Source organism: Bombus affinis, chromosome 4 (genome assembly GCF_024516045.1).
Source record: "Bombus affinis isolate iyBomAffi1 chromosome 4, iyBomAffi1.2, whole genome shotgun sequence".
Classification (NCBI taxonomy): domain Eukaryota; kingdom Metazoa; phylum Arthropoda; class Insecta; order Hymenoptera; family Apidae; genus Bombus; species Bombus affinis.
Window position 1 is genome coordinate 17,355,672 of NC_066347.1, and position 22,743 is coordinate 17,378,414.

The following is a 22,743-nucleotide window of genomic DNA, read 5'->3' on the forward strand; positions in this document are numbered from 1 at the left end:
ACTGTGTCGTTCAGAAATATTCTTCAACGTGGTGAAACTTCATTTTAAAAATCATCCGCACGACGGATTCAACAACTTTTGTTCACGGGGGTTATATCATGACTGTCTGGAAAAACTTGGACATATTGCTTTATGACTGCAGGAATCGTGGATACGAAATTGTTATTTTCTATTGCCGCTGCACTCGTTTTGACACCGTCGAAATGTGGTACAAAGGAAGCGGGGACATATCTAGCGCAACATAAAATTCGTGAAATTTTTGCGGATTCGGATGTCGATGGCTTTTCGGCTGACTCGTGTGCACCGGTTAAACTAAAGTTATTTTAGCGACCATGTCGCACTCTCTGCGCAATTTATGTACAAACAGGGCAGCGTATTTTTTAGGAAATATCGTCCGATCGCAGTTTGGTAATGTTAAAAACTAAAATAGTTTTCTTTTTTCAAATTTTTTTTTTTAGTTTTTTTGGGGATTCAAATACATAATTACATTCTTCTGTTCGTAACGGTTACGATCAGATTCTAATAAGTCTATCTGCAAGGATGATATAAACAAAAAAATAGAAGCAAAAGCCCTTTACGATCGCTTCGACGTTTTTAAAGACTTTGTAAAATTCTTAATTTATACAATTTAATTGTACAAGTTCGTTTATTCTTCAATATAACGATTCGTATACACATTCGTATAGAAAATGTTATTCTTCGCTACATTCTGTGGTCTTGTCCCATCACATTGTAGGCGATAAAACGTGAAAACCTCTCTCGAGGACCCGTGTCGGTATTCTCGGTGGTCCGATAATCTAAACATTCAACATCGAACCGTTGATGGCAGGTTTCAGTCAGTCGCCGAGCAAATTTCAAAATGTCCAGGTCCGAGACTTCGGTCGCCTTCGTCACTTTAAATAGCCAAGCAAATGAACGTGACTCTTTTTTTAATAAATTTTTCTATAATTTTTGTGACAAACATATGTTTGCAGTAGATATCTCGTAACGTCCGTATACATTTTCCGATTTGTTTCAAACTTTACCGATATGAACATGATAATCATATCATATCGTATGGCATAAAAAACGTTTTATATAACGTATATGACATGTTGAATACAAAGTTACGCGAGTATTCGAATATCTTCCTACGAGCCCGTGCGAAATTTATTTGCTAAAGCTTTGATAGAACCAGCACAATTTTGCATTAGGGGATGATTCATCGGGCATTTTTTACTAGGCACATCGCACCGTACAGAAATGCGCCAAAGCTTGAATGTTATTTTTAACGAGCAAGGGACATTTAACAGGGCGGGAAGAACAAAAACGTTTGCGAGACCTATTTTCACCTAGCGTTTTCACGAGGCCTCGTACCACGCTCCGCTGTGCACGCTCGAGAATATCGACGCGGCTATATAATTTCGTTTCATCGCGATCGTTCGCGCTCCGCGGAGCGTCTAGGATGTGTCCCTCCGCGCTGAAAATTCTGGCCGTCCAAGCGAAAAACCGTCGACCGTGGGGAGCTGTCGCCTTGAAAGCGCGGATGCTCGAACCCTGCCTCGAACCACCGAGAACCAAATCGTCTTTCGAACGTGAAACGACCGATCGTGTCTCTAGCCTTTCACGAAGTATCGAGAGAGATTCTCGGACGTTCACAACTTTCGCTGCAAGGATTGTACAGAGAAATACGACAGAAATATCGATTATCGGAAACGAGACTCGACACCCATCGGATAAGTGAATTTTCTGATATCGATGATTTCGACTAAACAGAGTGTGTAATACGCTGATGGGACAGAAGATGGTCACAGACCTGTTGGATGGCTATCCATGAATTATACTGTGAATGCTGGCGACGTATTTACGCGATTGATTTCTGGTGAAAGGGCTTACACGACAAAATGTTAAATCAAGTAAGTTGGATCGTAACTTTCATAATTCTACGTTTCTAATATCGACTACGTTTGAACTGATAATAACTCTCGCAGAACTTGTGTTGGAAACTTTAGTTGTAATTGTGTTTTATAAAGGCTCTCAAAGAATCTTATTTTTTTATGTATTTACAGAGTATAATTTATAATACAAATAGAATAATAATAATTGAAATAGTCACCCAGAAAATACCCACTCGGTACCTGTATACGCAGTGCTAAAAATCGGAATGCTACAGTCAGAGACATCGGTAAAGTAAAAATTCAGAACATGGGAAAAACAAATTGCGAACAAAACGTTGCCTGATCAAGTTAATACTACGCTTCGTCGAAGAACGTGTTAATTATTCGTTCATCCCCCGTCTCGTACGCGTCGGCGAAAGTTATTCTCGCGTACTTTCTAAGTTAAAACCATCGTGCAAGAAATAAAACAGATCTCTTGCACGGTAACGTACACGCGTGTAAATTTTACAAGACGGAACCGTCCGTCGAGGAAGAGATATTTTGCCTCGCGGTGGTCGAAAAGTACGAGCAAATATTTTCTCAAGCGAAACGTTTTATGGTGTAGAAGGATGGGAGTCACGGATTCGTGACGAATAAAGTTAATATCGAGATCAAAGTTCGTAGGCCCGGATTTCCTGGTTGTTTGCGTGTTTTTGGAATCAAAGAGGTGGGGAGGGGGAGGAAACGAAGCGAACGATAGTCAGGAACACGACGAATGTGATAAATTTTCCAGGGAAAAGTAATAAGAAGTTGGACGAGATATGAATGGCCGCGCGAGCTAGCCAGCGGGATAAACCGAGTGAACATAGCGCGAGGCCTGCTGATAAAAACCGCACGAAGTTATGGAATGACTCAATTTGTCGTTCTATTGGCGTAGCTATACGAGGGTATCCCGTAATATGTTGAGCTTACTTCAGGTATTATCGATTGTGTAGCTGAAAACAATGAAAAAAGTTCGTATAAGTCTGTCCATCAGTATCAGCAAACCTTCTGATCTCAAACTGATTTGAGAAAACAATTAATCAATCGGAATGTTCTATTTATACAACGCAATGCTCCTGAAATTTTCGAACATTCTTTATAGGAGACTGGTACTACGTTAGGTGCATGATGAATTAACAATTATACGTTCTCCACGATCCCCTAACATCATTGAGAAAAAGGAATTAAATGCAAATCTTAGAGAAATTCATTTAAAATTTGAATTAAAATCGAATAAGAACAAATGCGACAGAAGGATTAATGACACGAACGTTAGAACTGTTAAAATAACGATGACAAAATGCAAGGGATATAAAAATGATATTTTATGACAAAATAATGACAATTAAATATATTAATTCTCTATTTATGTAATGTTCTCTCTCTTAATACCTTAATCTGATATTTAAAACGAAATGATAATTCTTAAACGATTTACAATTATCTCAATAATCGCGTAGATTCAGCTCACTTCCTCTTTTCTCGCAACTATATAATCCTATAGACTTTTATTGTGTATCAAAGAACATAGAATTGATTATGTTTCACGAAATAGCACAAATATATTCGTACGTTTACGTGAACTTTCTTTATTGCTTTCAGAAGCACATCCAATTCCTGGAGTAAGTTCCACATATTTCGAGACACCGTGTATACCTATCGCCCACTTCGACGAGTTTCATAGTTCAAGATTCTCCTTGTTGCTTAGGGTGATAGTAAAAGCCAGTTATGGCCGCCGAACTTTACTGCAAACGATTCTGAACGATAACAAGGCTCTTTAGAATCGTTTAAGAAGAAACGACGATAAACCCGATGATTGTGCTATAATCTTCGGAAGATAGATGTGATCAACGTTATATATACGTCATATATAGATAGCGGTTTAACGCGTGATTGGGAATAAATCGGAAAACAAAGTATTGTTTAACGCAGTTGCGATATATTAGGTCATCCCATAACTTTGTTCCGTTTTTCGAGCGGTTATATATGTTAAGATTGTTTACATACCTTTCAGTTTCATGAAAAAATGTAACGCCCCTCTCGTTGTACAACTTGTTCCCATTTTTCAAGTGCATTGGTCCCTTATCGCCGTATGTTTATAAATCGACACATGAAATGTATACGCAAAAGTCGGCACGAACTTATGGAATGACCTGATGGTAAGAGACATCATTCTTATTTTCCAACCGCGCTTGACATTGCGGATTTTATAAAAACTTTCTGTTACCTCTTCCTCCAAAAAGGAGAACGTTTCGTTACTTGTTTTACAAGCCTACGGGGTATTTCAAAACACGTGTGCATATTCTCATGGGTGAAACGAATATACCAAAAGTTCGGATAAACCTTCAGTCTGTTTATTGGTACTCTGACCCTGTCTCAGAGCTACAGACGATTTTCCACGGTAGTTTAATGACTCTCGTTGTATGTATGATAACGTGAAAAATCACCGAAGTCCATTAGAATATGTATTCTTAGTATTTTTATCAATAGAGCAAAGAAATTCATAAAATATTATACATAACGTACGAAGTATTAACCGTGTAACTTTTATAATTTTATTAGTGATCCTAGAACGAGGATTTTTTAATGAAATATCTCAAACGTGTATTTTAATTAAATTCATTGAAAAACAGTAAAATCAGCAAAAAGGATAAAGAAATCGTATAACGTAATCTCGAAAAAGAATTGCGAAAATACAAGAAATACTTGTAATTTTGAAACAGGATAATGTAAGACAAATATGCATGTTTATGCGATATTTCGTTGCTTCCGTGCCTCGATTTGCCCATAAAATAATGTTCACACGTTCTAGAACATCCTATAAACGTTTGCAGCGTTTTCTCTAATTAAAGCACGTTTCTCCATTCTGAGTAATAGGATTTAATTAAAAATACCCGAGTGGCACAAGACCGGAAAAGCAAACAATAAAATAGTAGTTTTTCAGCGAAGAATTATGATGTAAATCTACACTGAACTTCGTAGAATTAAATCGCGTTTGCTTATTCGAAATATTGACCAATGGTCCTTCGCAAAATCGATACTTTCCAGCGGTTGATCGCGAAGCGTATCGAGTATCGAGCCATTCCATCTCTGGTCCCGATTTTGTTGGAAAACGAAATTTGTTTCCTCCCCCGCGGCTGCATTCTCTGTTTTTGGTAACGAATGAAAAAAGGTAGCCCGTGCAAATGACACGCCGAAACGGGAAAAGTTGACGTATAAAAAAGTTTCGAAAGTTCTTCGACCGTTTTCTCCAGCTACATGGCTCGAAACTACCCCTTTTCCGTATTCGATTCACGCGAGGACCAATACCGAACGAAACCTACCTCTGTACGAGTATTCTTCTTTTAAAGGGTCTTATCTGGAAAACGAACTGAAAAGTTTGTCGAATTTGCAGTCGTAATATTTATCAGAGTCAAATATCTCCGACTTTGGAATACTTCTCGTCAAATGAAATTTTACGTCCTCCCGTGAAATCAGCGTATAATCTGGAATAGTAAAGCACACTCGAGAAGTTAAGAAACTGTTCGTGACGATGCAATCTCTTGGGGATGAAAGAGAAACAGTATAATAATTCCAGGATGACTTTGTATTAGAATTAATTAGTGCAACGGAAGAATCAGGTTTATAGTGATACTAATGGATTGATAAATTTGATGTATTATTTCGAAAATGAACGGATGGGTTTGTTTTCTAATTTAAAATGCAGTTCATGGAATAACAAGTGCATGTTATTTTAATTCCAGATCTTATATCAATATACTCGTATCGTGACTAGTTTCTTACAATGTTAAATTCAACAGTTAACCACCCAATTAAGTAACCACTTTATTCTAGAACTTTATCTCTTTCTACTTACCACTATCAGAAGAAGATTATCATAAATAAATTCCATAAATTCATAAATGCGTGTTCCATACACAATGTAACTGGTTTCTAAGCTCCAGAAATTACGATTAGTTTATAGAAAATTAATCCAACTGTGTTCTCTATTTATGGACTATCGACAAATTCTACATTGTTAAAATCCTCGATGCTCCAAATTACTTAAAATTAAAAAAAGAGCCTACTTTTATTCTAATAGTCACAGACGAAACTCACAACACGAAATGAACCGTAAATAAAAGAAAATTAACCATTCGATAGTTCTAAGGGGAGGTACCAAGAGAAATAAATAGAAATGACAGAGAAGTTCGATGGGAATGGTGAAAAAGATGCGAAAATTTGCTCCTTTTTCGCCGCTCTATCCACCAGACCGCAAACGCAAACAAAAGGTGAGGAGAGAAATCGAAAACGGTCCGGTTTACATTCCGTTCACGCCACGGCCAACCGACTGACGTCGTTCTTTTCGATGCTGTTCCACCTGCTCGCGTGCAATGCTTCGCTACCAGTAAACGAACGTTCGCAATTCTCGAATGTAAACTCACGACTTCGCGAACTGATTTGTCAGTTCAGGGATGTCACTCGAATCGACAGAAGCAAAGAGAAGGAAGAATAGCGATTTACATCCTGCGTTTTTGTCCAAACCACGTCGTTCCACCCTCTGTAGAAAGAGGAAATCTCGCTGACCCACTTTTATCAAATCGAAACGGAGTTCCAACTATGTTTCAAATGTTCGGAAAAGAAAATCCAGCGTCATGTTGTGAATACACCTCGACTAATAAATTTTATTCATACCGAGTTGTCACGAATGTTTCCTACTTTGGTTGCCGCGATATTCCCAAGAACTATTTTAAAGCGATTTCGTCCTATGAATCGCATCGAAGATGCCGAAAGTTTTCGTATTAGACATAGTCGAACGAGCATCCTGTTCTTCTGAGAAATCATGTTCCACCGGTTTTAGAAGTTCGTTTCATGAACTCGTGATCGTACAGTTACAATTTCTTTCGAATTTAATAGAATTCTATTATCGATTACTATGGGCATTATTTGAATTTTATGTAAATTTAGGAGGAAAATATTTATCGATTATGTGATTAGATTTTACTTATCAGAGCTATAAGCGAATTGATGATATTATAAAATTTGAGTTCATAAAAGAAGTACTGATAAAAATAATTTCAAATTATAAGATCTTTCTCAGGCTTTTTACGATAGCATTTTTACAATGAGATATAACCACACGCGTAAGGTCAATGGTCGATTCGCGAAAAAAGAGAGAAACACTAAAAATAAGAATGTTTCGGTACGAAAATAAATCGTAGATACCAACGATATGAAAATGAGTATAAAATAAAGTAGAGTGAAAAAGAGTAAAATAATTCGTACACATAAGTTAACGCATTGTCGACGAGACACATATCACTACGTGCAAATTGTGCCATATCACTACGTGCCCGAATGTTGTTCAAAAATGCAAGTAAAACTACTGTTGAAAAAGTTCTTTGACTTTAAAATTGATAAAGTATTCGTTATGGAATCCATGATTATGTTCATTCAAAATTCTTCTCTTACGTTACTCTCTTTCTTGCGTTTTATATTTCACGTCTTTTTATTTGCTTAAATTATTGCCGTTTAAAATTCCTATTTCCTTCGTGAAAACGAGTCTCGTCAAAATGTTAAATAGCAATTTCAAACAGCCCGTTCGTGTACAAAATAAACCGCTAAACACAATTAATCAAACGAAATTCCAGAGTTCTGATTATGATAAAGGTAACGACAAACGGCAAACATGCGAAATAATAAACACAATAAGCAATTTACAGATCGAAAAAATGAAAAAAACGGTGCAGCATAACATGGCGAAATTAATTACTGTGATTAATTGCATCACTTGCAGAGATCCTGCGTGATTGTCGATCGTTTGCCTATCGTTTAGTAGATAAAACAGACTCGATATTAATTTAACGTGTACGACGATAATATAATATATATTAGATAACGTTACTGTAACCGTTTTACATAGACAAAATTAATATAATACTAGATGAATAATTAAACAGCAGCAAGTATCTTCCGTAAGTAGTCTTTCTATTCGATTAACCTGATAGCGCGACACATGTACTACAAATCATAAGAATTATCCATCACATCCACAAGTTCTCAAAATGGTCGGACAAACATCGACAGGTAACATCAGGAAAAAAATCTCCTTTGTCTGCGATTGCTACGCTTATTTAGCTCCGAAAGTCATATTTTCCGAAGTCCTTCTCGGTCGTATATCTGGAGTTTCTATTTCGTTGGAAATCAGCCTGTATTTCGAACGAATGGCCGTATTCAGGGCAGGCATGTACATCGTTTGAGAATCGTCTAACGCAATTTACCGTCTAGTCCAAAGGACAATCGTCAATTGGACAATCGTCAATTGCTACGATTCGATCCTATCCCTCTCGTTCCCTCTTCTTCTATGCTTATCGCTTTGTCTCTGTCACTGACCATGTCCGGTCTTTCTACCATGTGACAGCCAGAAAGGGTGTTCGCGCGAAACAAGGATATAGGTATCGCGTCATTGTGAACGGTGCTTTATTTAGGTCGAGTGTCAACAACGAAGCGTGCAAGTACGCTATGTGGACTCCTCAACAAATAGCAGCCGTAAGTACAAAAGCGTTCCACCGTACGGTACCGGGGATCAAGGATACAGAACGGACGATAAATCGATCGAGCAACGTTCAAAGTTTTTTGATCGACAATCTGCTCCTCTTCCCTTATCTTGTTTCAGGAAATTAATTTAGAAACGGACGATCTGTGGACAGTCAACTATCGTTTCATCCTGTATCCTATTTCATTTTAATAATGCGAGGATTGATACTTATAGCTGAATACAAATTTTATTTACCTACGTACCGTTAAATATTCGTTTGATGCTACCTCGAGGATAAATATTAGTGAAGCATAACAAAGGATACTCTTGTTCACTTGAAATTCAAACTATAATTGAAGAAATTCCCTATGTTTATGTATTTATGGAAAATTTAACCCATTTACGGTCCTCGAATTTTTATACCTCAGTGTTGCTCTCGTTTCAACCAACGAAAAGGCTCTTAACGTTTCAAAAAGTCTTTAAACACAAAATTAAGACGGGAAATCGTACAGGTAAGAATTTGTTTTCTTTTACTCAAACTTGAGTGATTTTCTTCTCATTTCAATAAACGGAAAGACCTTAAAAAATTGAAAAAATCATGGAAATTCTTTCAAATTTTGCTCACGCTTGAGATCTTCTCTAAGGATGGAAGAATATTTAATTGGAAATAATTAGATATACAAAATATCCAAAGTTTTGCACGTACGTTATAATACTTAAAAGATAAAACGAATCTGTAATATTTGTATAAAAGTGTACATCTTCACGAACATCCGCAATCCGAATATAATTATACTTTTCGTTCAATCCTACTCATTTTCTTGAAATTATCTTTACATTATTTCAAGAGGATAACTATATTTATCTTTGCCATACTCCTCAAACAGGAACAACAAAACCATGCAAACTGATGAATTTCCATGAACAATAATAACGTGCTAGCTCATAAAAGCTCCTTTGACATGGAAAACTTGCCGGCCACCAATAAGTTCCTAGGTGTTTCAGCTTTCTAACAAGTTAAAAGACAGATCAGAGAGATCAGACGTACAGTTCGCTCCACTGAAAGCACTCGTGGTCACTAATTAGAATTTGGACGGGATGTGGGCACACCTTTTGGAAAGTACAAGGCTGAAACCGTATTGGAGAGCCAATACGTGATTTGAGTCCGCGCGGACGCCGCGGCGTCGTCGTCCAGCCAGTTCTGCTTTCATCTGCGGTTAACCTACGTTAAAGCGCTTCGCGTATATTCCTGATATCGATCGACCTATAGGCGGCGGTGCTCGGCTTTTGCCATGGCCTCGATCATCTCGTAGAGGAAAATGCCGAGCAAAAATGAAAGGAGAGAAAAATCTGTAACCGAAATAGGACGCGAGTCAACCGGACCGGACGAGAGTGAGAATCAGCCAGCGAGAAACGGGTAGGGGGCAAAAATCAAGTAGAAAAACCTTTATCTATAATTTTCTCTTCTTTCTATTTTTTTACTTTCGGTCTTATTCCTTTTCCGAATCCGAGCGTATCCTCGATAATGAAGAATAATTGAGAAATTCTAGGCGAATGAATGGAATAATTGTACACGGTCGAAGGAATTTCGGGCAGTTCGAATTGATTCTGAGAATCGAGCTAACCATTCGAGATGTTCGTTTTAAATCAGTATTCTTGGAGCTCTTTTACGAGTCGAAACTTTTATAATAGCTGTGTAATCTACGATCGGCATTTTGTGTTGTAACAAACTAACGTTACGATCATTGGTAGAATATTGCAACGTGATCACATTAAAGTAAATGAGCACCGGGGATCTTTGTACGGATGTTTGTGCATTTATATGGAAATTCAAGAGCTACAAAAATACACAAAATTCAAATGATATGCAAGTATATGTAAAAAATAACCGAATTATGCTAGTCGTCATAATATTTAGTGAATGAAACAAATGTTTGCTGAAGTTTGATTCTTTAAGTTCTGCTCACAAAAATACGAATTTGCATAGATACACGTTCTTTAGTTACACGGCGATTACTTTGTAATTTAAACCATCATTATTTATTATAAGTAGATATACATACTCGATAAATGGCTACTAATTATAATAAAGTATAGAAACGAAATGTATTATTATTTCTTAAGTTTATTCTTGAAACGTATTATTTCTTAAGTTTATAAAAAATGATTTATCACTGCGTTTAAATAATTTTCTTTATGGAATAAGTAATTATTGAATTGTTTCGAGCAACGTATCGTATTGCAGAAATATAATATTTCAAACTATCCCGGAATACAAATAACTTCCATGCGTTTCAACGTGTGCGAATGCTGGTTCGATTTCCTTTTGCAATACGAAAGCTTAAACGATGACAAAACAGAAAAGAGAAACGAGCGAATCTCTCGACGATAAAAACGACGTACAATGTCGAACAATGTTCGATTCAAAGGTATTCTCTTTAAATCACGATGAACGTGTCCAGTTTTTGTTATAAACCAGATAAACGATCTTCTCGTGGGTATATTGAGTAAAAGTTCAACTTAGAGAAAATCTCTAGATAGAATGTGAAATTACAACAAAGCAGAAGAATGGAAATGGAGGAGCACTGGTTGTAGGTTATCAAACTTCTCTTGTATGAAGATCACAGAGAAAGGACACGATACATCATATTTCTGCTTTTACATATGAGGACAATTTTAAAATCCAATGATTTGAATATCAAAATTGTCTTTTCATTAGATCTGGTTATGGGTTTCTCTCGAGGGTTATTTACACTGAAAATATTAAACTCAATCCTCTCTGAGATATCGAATATCCGAGATCACCGAATAAAACCAAAACCAAAAGATCAGTAGAATAGCATTGATCATACTTTTTCCCTCTAATCTTAATTTGTTGTGCTCAATAAGGCATTCTAACAAGAGTAAAAGTAAATTTAACATATGAATGTTGCTAAAAACGAAGCGGATGCAATTACAAGCGAATATCAAGCGAACCTTTACCTCAAGAAGCAATTCGACAAAGCAGCACATCCTAGTGAAGGGTCCATTTACGAAAGAGGAAATTACCAAATTACGTGCAAGCACCGGGTGACATGTTTGAAGAATGATGCCAGAGCCTCTCTAGAATAGCGAGAACCATGGACCAGGAATAATAGTCCTGTGTTTCAAGTAAAATGGGCACGTAAAAATGTTTATAAGGAGAATTTGTTGCGACAAGAACGATTTCCATCGAATCGACGCGACGTGATTATTATTGTCCATGTTCCTATCGTGACGGACGTACATACGTATGTACAGGGTATATAAATTGTAAGTGTCAGTATACTCATTAATTCCTTACTTCCCTGCAACTTTTACGAATAACTTTTACTAATGTTCCTACGTATTTCAAATCGATTAATCGTTTCCTTGACAATCCACGTAAATCATCGTGTTTTGTACGAGACCAGCAGGTTTCCTAGTACTTACGAAGAAAGGTATAGAGATGGGTGAAGACAAGAAACAAAGCTAAGGGATAGGACGTATTCGAAAGACAAGCAAAAGGACGCAGTACCGATCAAAGCAAGAAAGCAGAGCGAAAGGTTATCGCCAGAGATATAAACGTCGACTCTGGTATCATCTGGTGCACAAAGCCGTAAAGTACGGTGCCCGGTTATTTCGGTCAATCCTCCAAGAGGAGACCGTCTGGAAAATATTCACATCGATCTATACCCAGTGACCTCTCTTCAGTTTCCTATCTTTCTCTGGCAATATTCGCCCACACGTGCACACTGTATACGCACCGCTTTTACACAACAATTTAAATTCGTTCATCCTGATCGAAACATCCTTCCCCTCCAAATTTTGATTGACTGCCTTCCTTTCATACTAATACCCAGATTTTAATCGTTCATCGAACCTTTTCTCCTTCCTCGATCTCTCTTTTTCCCTTTACATTCTCTTTTCCTATATACCGTCTTTGTCACGCTTGCACTAGCCACACAGATCACTCTTTCCGGGTCCCTTTTTCTCTTTGACAGTACACGACAGTACGCGAGAACGGATATTCTGTACGAGCCACCTCAAAGTGCTCTTTCGGGCCGGATACAAGGGCCAAGTTAGCCGCGTGGCTCTTTTAGTTCAACGAGAAGGATACAAAATAAATTCGGAAACCGAATTGACCATAAATACCGCGGCGTTCGTGCAGCTAGCAGTTTCTGGCACGATAAATAACGTCTCAAACGGCTCATTTCGTTTCTCGTCAACCAGAAAAGCTAAGCTGGTTCATTGAATAGGCGAAATATACGGGAAAATAACAAACAGGGACAAGATGGTCCATTAACAAATTGGTAAATACTGAACCTCATAAATACAATTGCTCGCAATATTTTGACTTCAGAGGAATGCTATTGCTCTATTGTATTTAAGATAATAGCACATACGTTTATAGAGAAAATTCTTTCTCTCGTAGATAACTTTTAGGTGTATAAAAAGCATAATTAATAACATTGAACGAAACAGTGGTGCTTCTCTACTGCTAATCTATATTGCCGAGAAAAATGCCAGGGATAAAGTTCCTTGAGGTCAGAAGGAGGTTAGAACTATGTCTTCTAAATCTTAGTTGAATGAACTGATTAAAGAATGACGATGCAATTTATCCTGCTTCTCACGTTCCCGTAGTTGTGAACTGGGGTGTAGAACGCAAGTTTTGACGTATAGACAAAAGCCTGGATACTCATGAAGGATTATGGCTAAGCATAATACAAAATGTCAAAGAAGTACGAGCCTGCGTGTTAAACGGATGTAGTATGTAACTTATAGCGGACATTAAAAAGAACTAAGGATAATAAGAGATATTATTGCAAGATGGAAAAGTTCGCCGGAAATATAATTCGTGTGTTTTGCGCTAGTAAGATTGCGCTACTAACAGCCAATGCATCGTCTTTTCGAGGAAGAAAGAGTCTTGCTTTTACCTGCAACCACTTTACTCTTTGTTCATTTTTGTAGTACTTTGTGCTTGAAATAATGGCATGAATTTTTGCGATAAAGGATATAAAGAGAAATTATTCTTTCCTTAACTGTTATTGCTACTTATTTATATTAAATAGCATGATCTTTCGTAGGGTTTATTTTGTCGTTTGAATTTTATAAAGCTACTAAACGGATTCTGAGTAAAATGAGAATTATTGAAAAATTCATCGTATTTGTAATATTTTTATAAAGAAACTTTATATAACAATCATACGAGAATTAACAGTTAAAAATAATTTTGTCACTTTATTTTTCAGTACCAAAAACTGAAATCCTGGGCGCACCAGACCTATACATCAATCGAGGTAGCACGATCAATCTGACGTGCGTGGTTCTCCTAAGTCCAGAGCCGCCAGCCTACATATTTTGGAATCATAACAACGCCGTAAGTATCGATTAAAAATTCGAAAATTATATGAACACGACAATAGGAGAAAATATCCAATAACTTTCTCATATCTAATAATTTTCTTCGAGAATAGCAGAGAATAACGAAACGTTTCTAATGCGTAAATACATAAATGTAAGTACGAAAAGCATCGTGAAACTGTACTTTACAATCGAGATAGTTTATGCCAGTACGTATCAACTTTATACAAGTATAATTGATGACGATAGTTCTTGGCGCTTCGCTGCTGCCTGATGTCTTGAAACTTATGTACATTCTGTACTCTGCTGAAAGCAGCAAGTGAATTCAACGTTTCCGCTTGACTGAAGTTGCTTCGAAATTCGTCATCCGTCTTTCGCTTAAAATTACTTCGCTTCCGCGCGATTTTTTCACTATCCTCTATCGAGTTACGCAGAATGTGAATGATCGATATATACTAACTTCAGTAATTGAGGTAAAACAGATCTGTGATAAAAGTGAATCTACCATGAAGGATACTTAATCTGTAATTTAATAATAGTGTGTGTAAGTGTAAATATCCGTTAACAAGGAAGAAATAATTTTATAATTAGAAAATGAGAAATTATTAATGACACATGAATGTAAATTAGGTCGGTAAAAATGTAGGAAATTCCTAAATAAAGAAATTATTATGTCCAGAATAACAAATTCATGCGACGAGTTAACTCGTTTTCCCCCGATTAACAGCTTAATATTAATGAATGATCTAACAGTCGAATAGATCTCTTTTTACAACAAACATCAGAAATTACTATAGATTATTATACATTGCAAGCAGTATGTAATAAGATTTACTTTAATTTTAATCTTAGCAGTTTGATTGTTACAGTGTATAAATACAGCCTGTATCCCTGAGGCTATTGAATTCTCAACGTATCTTTATAAAATACCTCAACATCTTTTAAAATTTCCATGTTCTATTTTTATCTAAGTTTACCGAATCTAAATATTCTCTCATAAATACCACCTAAGTGTTCCTTGCATTTCCACGTTCTTCTTTCACCACATATAATCTCCAGTATGAGAAAATTTCTCGTAGGGTAAACAATTACCGTAAAGCACACAGCAGCATCATAAAAATTAATCATAATCAGAGTTTCACTTAAATACGAGATTTAGCCCTTGTCGGGAATATCTTTTCCGAGCACTTGCCATATAGTATAGCAAAGCACGTAACAGCGTAAAGGAACGGACGTAAACCAACGTCGAGCATTCGAGCGAACGAAACACCGATAAATTTTGATAATCGTGACGTTAGTAACTACTAAATTGTCAGTGGAGGCGCGACTAATAACGGCGCATGGGAAACACCATTAGGCCCATTAAGTCTGACCAACGCCCTTGGAATTCCCTAGCGCGACTACGAACAGGTACAGCGAGCCTCAAGATGAATTCCATGGCATTGCGACTTAGACGTGCAGTTCAAACAACCTGGAACTGAACACAGGACAACGAACTGAGCTAATCTGCGACGCTGGTAACGCTAATTGTAACGAGCATCTATTATTCGTATTTATAGAATTTCTAGAATTTCTATATTCGTATAAATATCGGGTTTCCCCTTAAAATCATACTGATTAATCTTACGATTTCGAACAGAAGAATTATAATCTACTTTCCATCCAAAAATAGAAGAATGGAAAGTTCAATGTTACGTAGATCGACGAGATTACCCTTAACTTTCTTAACCATCTTAGATATCCACCTTAGACCCCTCGATACGGAGTCCATAAATCTTACAAAGTCGTAGCAAAACGAGAAAACGCGAAATGGCGCTCGTCAAAGTCACGATCTGGCGCAAATGCAATGCTTTCCCGTACAGCAGAGAGAGACGAGGAGATGGAGTTTCACAGGGAAACGATTCTTGGGGAGTTTCGCAACACGTCGCGCAGGAATACAAACCGATAAGGAAGGAAACACGCATCGTCCCCAGAGGTGAACTAAGGCGAAATTGCAATCCTTCGATGATAAGATCGATGGATCGATCGATCCGCGACGCGAAACATTTTCCAACCGCAAGGAATCATCAGAGCTCGCTGGGCTTTCCCCATACGCTTCAATAAACCTCGTCCCTTTGATTTCGATTGAATTTCGAGACTGCGTCTCTCTGTTCTATCCACGTGCGAGAGACGAACGTGTTTTCTCCCGGTTTGCCGCGTGTACTTGCGGATTTGTCCTCTCTATGTCGAGCATCAGCTATTCGTTTCGCGTGTTTCTTTCTTTCTCTCTCTCTCTCTCTCTCTCTCTCTCTCTCTCTCTCGCTCAATCTCACTGAGTGAACACTGTGCCTGTGCGTTTGTAAATAGAAAAGACCGAGCTGGTCGCAATTAAATTGACTTAACAATTTGTCGGTTGCCTTTTCACTCGAGTACGACGAAAGCAGACGTATCTCGTGTATCTTTCGAACGTTGGTCTAAAGTCTATTTTCCCTGGTCAGCTATCGGTACCTCGATGTTGTTCCTAGCTTTCTCTTTTCTCTTCTCTTTTTTCCCCCTTTTTCTTTGCGATTGCCATGTGTTCATCAACGGTAACTCGAGCATTGGCTGTTTGTTCGGCTTGATTAAAAGGGATAATGGAGAAATGATTATTGATCGACGACCTTAAATGAGAAAAATTAGGATGCTCTCCTAAAATGGTGATGACACGTGTTACGGGTCTTTCGGACGTAACGAACTGTAATAATTAATCAAACAGTATTGTATATTTGAGATGAAATAACGCAACACATATGAAATTTCATTGTTACTTTGTGATTCAATTGACGCAATCTACTATGTAAAAATAAATAAATGTAAATTGATATGTAAATTCACATGTAAATTAACATACACGAAATTGCGTACGTACGTTGTTAATTAATTAAATGATCGACTATTCGGAATACACGTTTCGATACCAATCACTATTAATGTTTCAACTAATTTTTGATGTTAATATTAATTTGTTCTCTCTCTCTCTCTCTCTCTCTCTCTTGCTGACTCTTGTGTATAACACAGGTAACTGTACTTATCAGTGAATAAGATTAAAACACGCTTGACGTTGATCTTCAGTTCCTGACAATTAATCCTTAAACAGATTTTACGGTATCCTCAAACTGTAAACGTTGGTCTTTCATGTCCGATACGTTTTTCAGTGGAAATACCTGTTAAAAATAAAAAAAAAACTCACGTAACATCTTCAAACGTCCTAGATTAGCGTTATCATAAAATTTTTATCAAATAATTCCTTTTAGGCGGGGGAAAAAAGCTTCCTGCCTCCTACATTGCGAGGAACTCAATCCGATTGAAATAGCTCGGGCATGAATTACCCACCTTTACAGTTTAGGGGTTAATTTCCGGCTTTTTGAACATATGGTACAACTCTCCTTGATAATTTGTTATCAATAGATGTGGGGCAACGATCAAAAGCAAACATTCAATCAAATGAATTAAATGAATTATCAGTTAATCTTATAATACACATTTGTAAATATCCAAAATGAAAATATCAATGTGCTTACGCATTTTAGTTACTATATATGTGTTCTCTGAGCGAATTTGTTACAAAGAAGATAGGAGAAATATTTCAAAGTGAAGTAGCATTTAAAAAAAGAAAGAGTCAAAGGAATATAATTACAAAGCTTTATTACCTGCTATTTACAACGAAATAGCAGTAGCGATCAAGAGCACATATTTGTTCGTGCTTTTCTACTTCATTGAGAAGCTTATTTCAAATCAATAATAAAATTAAAGAAAAACAGGAAAGATCGAAATCGACTGTTTTATTTCCTCTTAATTTCCCGTTCGTAGATATTTTGTATGAACAGAACGATATTTACTGATTTGTCTGATTACATTGCATTAGGCGATTTTCTAGATCAGTCTAGCGAGCACGTCATCGGAACAGGACGATAAAGATCAGAACATGTCTCCATTAATGATTTCCGATTTCACATCAGCAAATTTACTAATCTAAATATCGAAACATAGTTTTCGCTTCGTCAAAACGAACTTTTTAAATGGCTTTATTGTATTGAAGAAATAGAATGAAAAATTAATCGAGGAACGTCATCAACATTATAAACATTTTTTCTACCTCGTTATTTCATTATTGTATCAGATATACGCGTTTTATGAACGATAATTGACGAAACGAGGTGAGAACTCATGCTAACTTTTATTACCGCAGATGTATCAATTGATTTGGTGGTTCTAATCGGTTTACCCGAATGAAATCCTGTTAGGAAGTGGTTAAACGAGATATAATATCGCGTCTTATTTATGTGGCGATCGTGGACGGTCGCCAAAACGGCAAGGCAAAGACGATGCCAAATCGGTTTTCACGGTATTACGACGATAGAAATAAAAGCACATTCCCCGGATTTGTAACTCTCAATTCGTTCACGATAGCGGCTACTGTAAACTGATCTTGATCGACACGGTTTAATCCCTTGCATTCTTATTCTTTCTTCAATTGTGTCAAAACGCTGTGTTTCTCAAAGTCTAATCGTTTGATGAATCATTCGATATTTTGAAAATTATCTTTCCAATATATCGAAAAAAAATTCCAATTAAAATGTAACGAAAGATTAGTCAGAACGATAAAATCTAACAAAATCCACTGCATAATGTACCTGCATTTAATAGTAGATTAGAATTAAAATATTCACTAAAGAAAGTATGTTCTAAACTGAAAGATTTCCTTGAGATCTAAAGGCTGTGAATAATTGCATTTATAGGGAAAGCATCAACTGGCAGTTTGTTAATGGGCCATTTTCACTCGATCGGTCCAGTGTTAAAACTAAGAACGCTTTAAGTTCAATAATTAAAAACAAAAACTATATTTACTCGGATAGTAATCCACAAAAGATTAAAACAGCATAATTTCAACCCTTACGCTTAGGGACAATTTTCATCTTATCGATGTAGATTGTCATTGATAAAAAATTTCATTAAATTTAATGTCTTTGCTCTCAAATTGATAAAAAAAAGTATTTTAGAAACAAGATTACAAGCCAGTCCATTCTAACGAATAGCAAACGATCACGTTGATCCACCAAGTAATGCAAACTTCCTGCTTGTTGTAATCGATTTTTGTTAATCGTCTAAGTTCCATTACCTTGCTGTGACTAACTTGACGAAACTTCGACAAATGCAATGAAAGTTCGATTTCCTTCGATTTCGATTTGTAACTTTTATTTGCTGATTTGACCAATTGACCAAAACTTCTCAGATCTTTCTAATTCGATTCTTATTTAGAACTCCATTTATTTGAGATCATCGATAAATTGTTCACGTAATATGAACTCACATTCCTCTTTTCGCTATCTACAATTTCTTATTCGAATAATAAGAACTCACATTCAAATAAGTAGAATCAATCGAAAGGAAGTTGTACCAGCTATCGTAAACGAGATTAAATTATAAATATATCCTGTGTGTATTTGTTTTGGGATAATGTTACCGATCTTCTTTACGTAGCTTTAGAAAATTAAACAACCTGGTAATAAAGAGCTTCTCATACGACAAAATAATTCCACAAGTTGAACAATTTTCTAAAGAATGTCAATTTTGTTACTGCATATTACATTTCAAAAGCTAAATTTCTGCCATAATATTTACAGTATACCAAAAATAGTATAACTGTGAATCCTCTTTTCCCTAAACCTACGATAAAATTGCACCCTCTCGAAGAATACTTTTGCGATAATGTATCCAGGTATTTATAAACATTTGCATATCGAAGCTGCAAACTTTAACGAAATCCAAATTCTTTACCCTTTGTAGTTTTAAACGGAGGTTCTCGCGCACGCGTACAAAGAACGTCGACAAGTGCAGCAACTTGTCTCGCTTGCTCGATTTTTCTTCTTTATCTTCCACCAACACTTATTTACACGACACTAGATGTAGGAGAGAGAAAGGGGTAGAAAAAAAGGGACGAAAAGAAAAAAAAAGGAAAGGGAGAATGTTTGTCCTGTGACAGCGCAGTTTCAAAGCAACGTTATTTGCACCTCACACGCACCAACACGAACGAAAATGGTCTCCCGCGCGACGCACACCAACACAGTCGACGACAGCCCGCTTTATGTACAACTGTTTACCTGTCGGATACAATTTCAGGCTCGGATGTCTACAAAAAGCTCGGAACCTGTCCTCGAGGGGGGATGTCGAAAGCTCGTGTTACCTTCATGCGTGACTTGCTACGAAAAACGCGCTATTTCCCGGCATCGGCCGCGGCAAATAAAGGTGGACACATTTCATCGCCTTTGTACTCGCTACCGTGTAACGCGAACTTTCGCTTCTCTCTGAGAAAAACGGGGCACAATGACGCGTCATACGCCCGGCCACGTAAAATAACGACTACTTCGCGCGAGAAATGGCGAAACTTGGAAAATGGTAACGAACTAAACGTGATTAAGACACAGAAAATTAGCTGCCCAACGCTTGTTTAACGATTTTGGATGTCGAAGCGAATTATTACGTATCGAATCCGATTAAACCGAATAGAATAAGAATAAAGAAATTGGTACGAAAAGTGCCAAATATTAACGAGCCATAGAAGTTTGTAATTTATAATTTGTTATATATATTTAATTTTAGTTCCAACTGTAGAGATTGGATAAATAACTGTAACAGGTTTATATGCATTTTATTTCATTCATTATTTGTAATACGGTTAGAAAATTTTGAGAGTATTTCTATATCTGTGTTATTGCTAAAACATTCTGGGAGTAAAGTAAGAAATTTTGCAAGAATATAAGTATAAAACCAGTGTTAATAAAGACTTCTAAACTGATGAGAAATTAGCGACAACGAGATTCTTCAAAAACATTTTATTTTTTCCTTCTGACGTGTACATTCGAACGAGTTGGCTTGGAGCTGGCGAGAAATCGCAAAATAAAAGGCAATCTTACGGGTGCAACAGCAGATGGCTATCTCTGCCCGATCTCAACAAATGAGGAAACAATTGGACCAAGGAACAAGAATATCGCTGACTTCGAATTGGAAAATATGTTTCGTAGGAAATGAGACGGGTTTCTGGGAAATGCTGGCCATGACAAGGTAACCACCTGTTTTTGCCATTTATACGTTCGCAGCAAGTGTATCGCCGGATTTCGTGGTGCGAAAATAAATAATTCTGCTGCTTAAGGAAACTCGTAGCTCTAGATTTCTTATATTTCCGCTTTTATATTGCAGTTCAGCCGAATTCTATTTATAAAAAATCAAATTCTAGAAAAGGAAGCTGAGAAAGTTTCTAAACGTAAAAAGAAAAAAGCGAAATGAATTTTAACAATTCGATATAGGTACTATCGCTATAGTCTCAAAATAAAATCAGTTAAACGTAAAGAGAGATACAAAAATAAAGATTGTCTATCGCCTATGCAATTGGCTGATTCCGTGTTAAAACATTTTTCACTTGGTCGTTGCCCAAAGGAATAACTTTAATTTCGCGCATAGTATCCATCACGATAAATTGAACCCGGAGTAGCACGGTCTCCAACGTTCTAAAGCGATTTCACGTAATAAAGAGAACCGTTCGAGTGATCCTGGAGGATTCAATCAAAGCTGAAAGGCTATCGATTTAAATGAAGTAGATAAATTAAGATCGGGTCGGGGTGGGGAAAAAGAAAAAAGCGAACTCGAGAAAGGCGAGAAAAGGCGATATAAGTTGAGGGGGGAAATGACAGGACGGAGAAAGAAGGAAAGAATCTGGGGACAAGGGAGTCGTTATCGGGGTACAGGAGAAGACTGATAAGACAAAAGTAGTAACGTGCTGGGTGGAAACCATTCCAATGGACCATTGAGTCCAAGATGTTCCATCCAGTTGCCGAAGATTCTCATGGGATGCCGATTTCTCCTATGATCACGTAATGAGGCTGACGAGACTCCCTTCTCGTTTCCTTCCATTTCCATTTCCTCTTTTCAAGACCATGTAGAACTATCGCCCGGCACGCGCTTAAAACTTCTTCAAATTACGAGCTCCACGATGCAGTGAAATTATCTAGTTCGTTGAACTGCACCGTTCTGTTCGCTGACATCGAATGAAGATCGCGGAAATCTGGCGATCCGCAATCCTGAAACAGTAAAATTCTGATTTTCTCGTTCATCGGATCGGTCGTTATCCTGTGCTCGTCTTCCTCGTCAACTTTTCGACGTCGTTTTTATTTGGTCTTTGAAAATCGAGTCCACTCGAACATTCTTCGTCGTCTTGTTTTTGACGAAGTCGAATTCGGACTGGTAGCTCGCCACGATGAACAGGAAAATGTTGGTAGATATCTCCAGTAGCTAAAGGTAAGGGAGATTCTTTACGTTGTTTTAAGAAAGTGAACATTGCTCGGATACCTACGTTGTATCGCGTTTTCTTCACAAATTTTTTCACGCTCCTGCTTCAGGCTATTGTACGTATCTTCAACGAGAAGAATTTTTAAAATGCAAAAAGAGAGTATTTTTTAAGTGTTAGCCAGGTACGTAAATTTACATTTATTTTAGAGATTTCTCTTTATTATCTTGTACCTTCATTTATGTCCAGCCATATGATCGTTTGTTTTTAATAATATATAATATTATTTTCTATTATCTTCCACAAATCCATGGTTCCAAAAAAATAATTACGAGAAGAATGTGAATTAAAGCGCAGAGAGATTAATATCGAACAATATTTATACAAATATCGCGTTAAAAAGAAGGAATCGATATAATCGTGATATATTGCAACGATTGTGTGACATGATGATATTCTCAATCCCCTGATATTTATTTAAAACACGATTATTGATACTGTCATAACCGTGAACTGATCGAATTAATAACAGGTAATCGAAACGAACAATGCGACATAATTGATTTAAAACGGGAATTTCTATATTAAAAGAAACATTTGCACTCATTCAAATATCAGAGAAGGATCAATGTTGGTGATTTTTAAAAAGAGAGCATAGAGAGTAGAGT

General features: G+C 36.9%; 2 protein-coding genes and 1 long non-coding RNA gene across 7 annotated transcripts in view; 2 read left to right on the forward strand and 1 right to left on the reverse strand.

The window, feature by feature from the left end:
- The window catches only part of LOC126915514 (lachesin-like), a 478,988-nt gene that overhangs the window by 438,182 nt on the left and 18,063 nt on the right, over positions 1 to 22,743 (forward strand). For all 5 annotated transcript variants that reach the window (XM_050720255.1, XM_050720257.1, XM_050720252.1 and 2 more), the window contains exon 5: positions 13,665 to 13,792. In XM_050720255.1, the coding sequence (XP_050576212.1) occupies positions 13,665 to 13,792 (128 nt within the window). The remainder of the gene's footprint in view (positions 1 to 13,664; positions 13,793 to 22,743) is intronic.
- The window catches only part of LOC126915511 (myelin expression factor 2-like), an 86,066-nt gene that overhangs the window by 24,773 nt on the left and 38,550 nt on the right, over positions 1 to 22,743 (reverse strand). The gene's annotated exons all lie outside the window — the stretch shown is intronic.
- Positions 12,846 to 13,182, forward strand: LOC126915530 (uncharacterized). The gene is made up of 2 exons (XR_007710229.1): positions 12,846 to 12,970; positions 13,057 to 13,182. It is a non-coding gene; the product is annotated as an uncharacterized LOC126915530 (long non-coding RNA).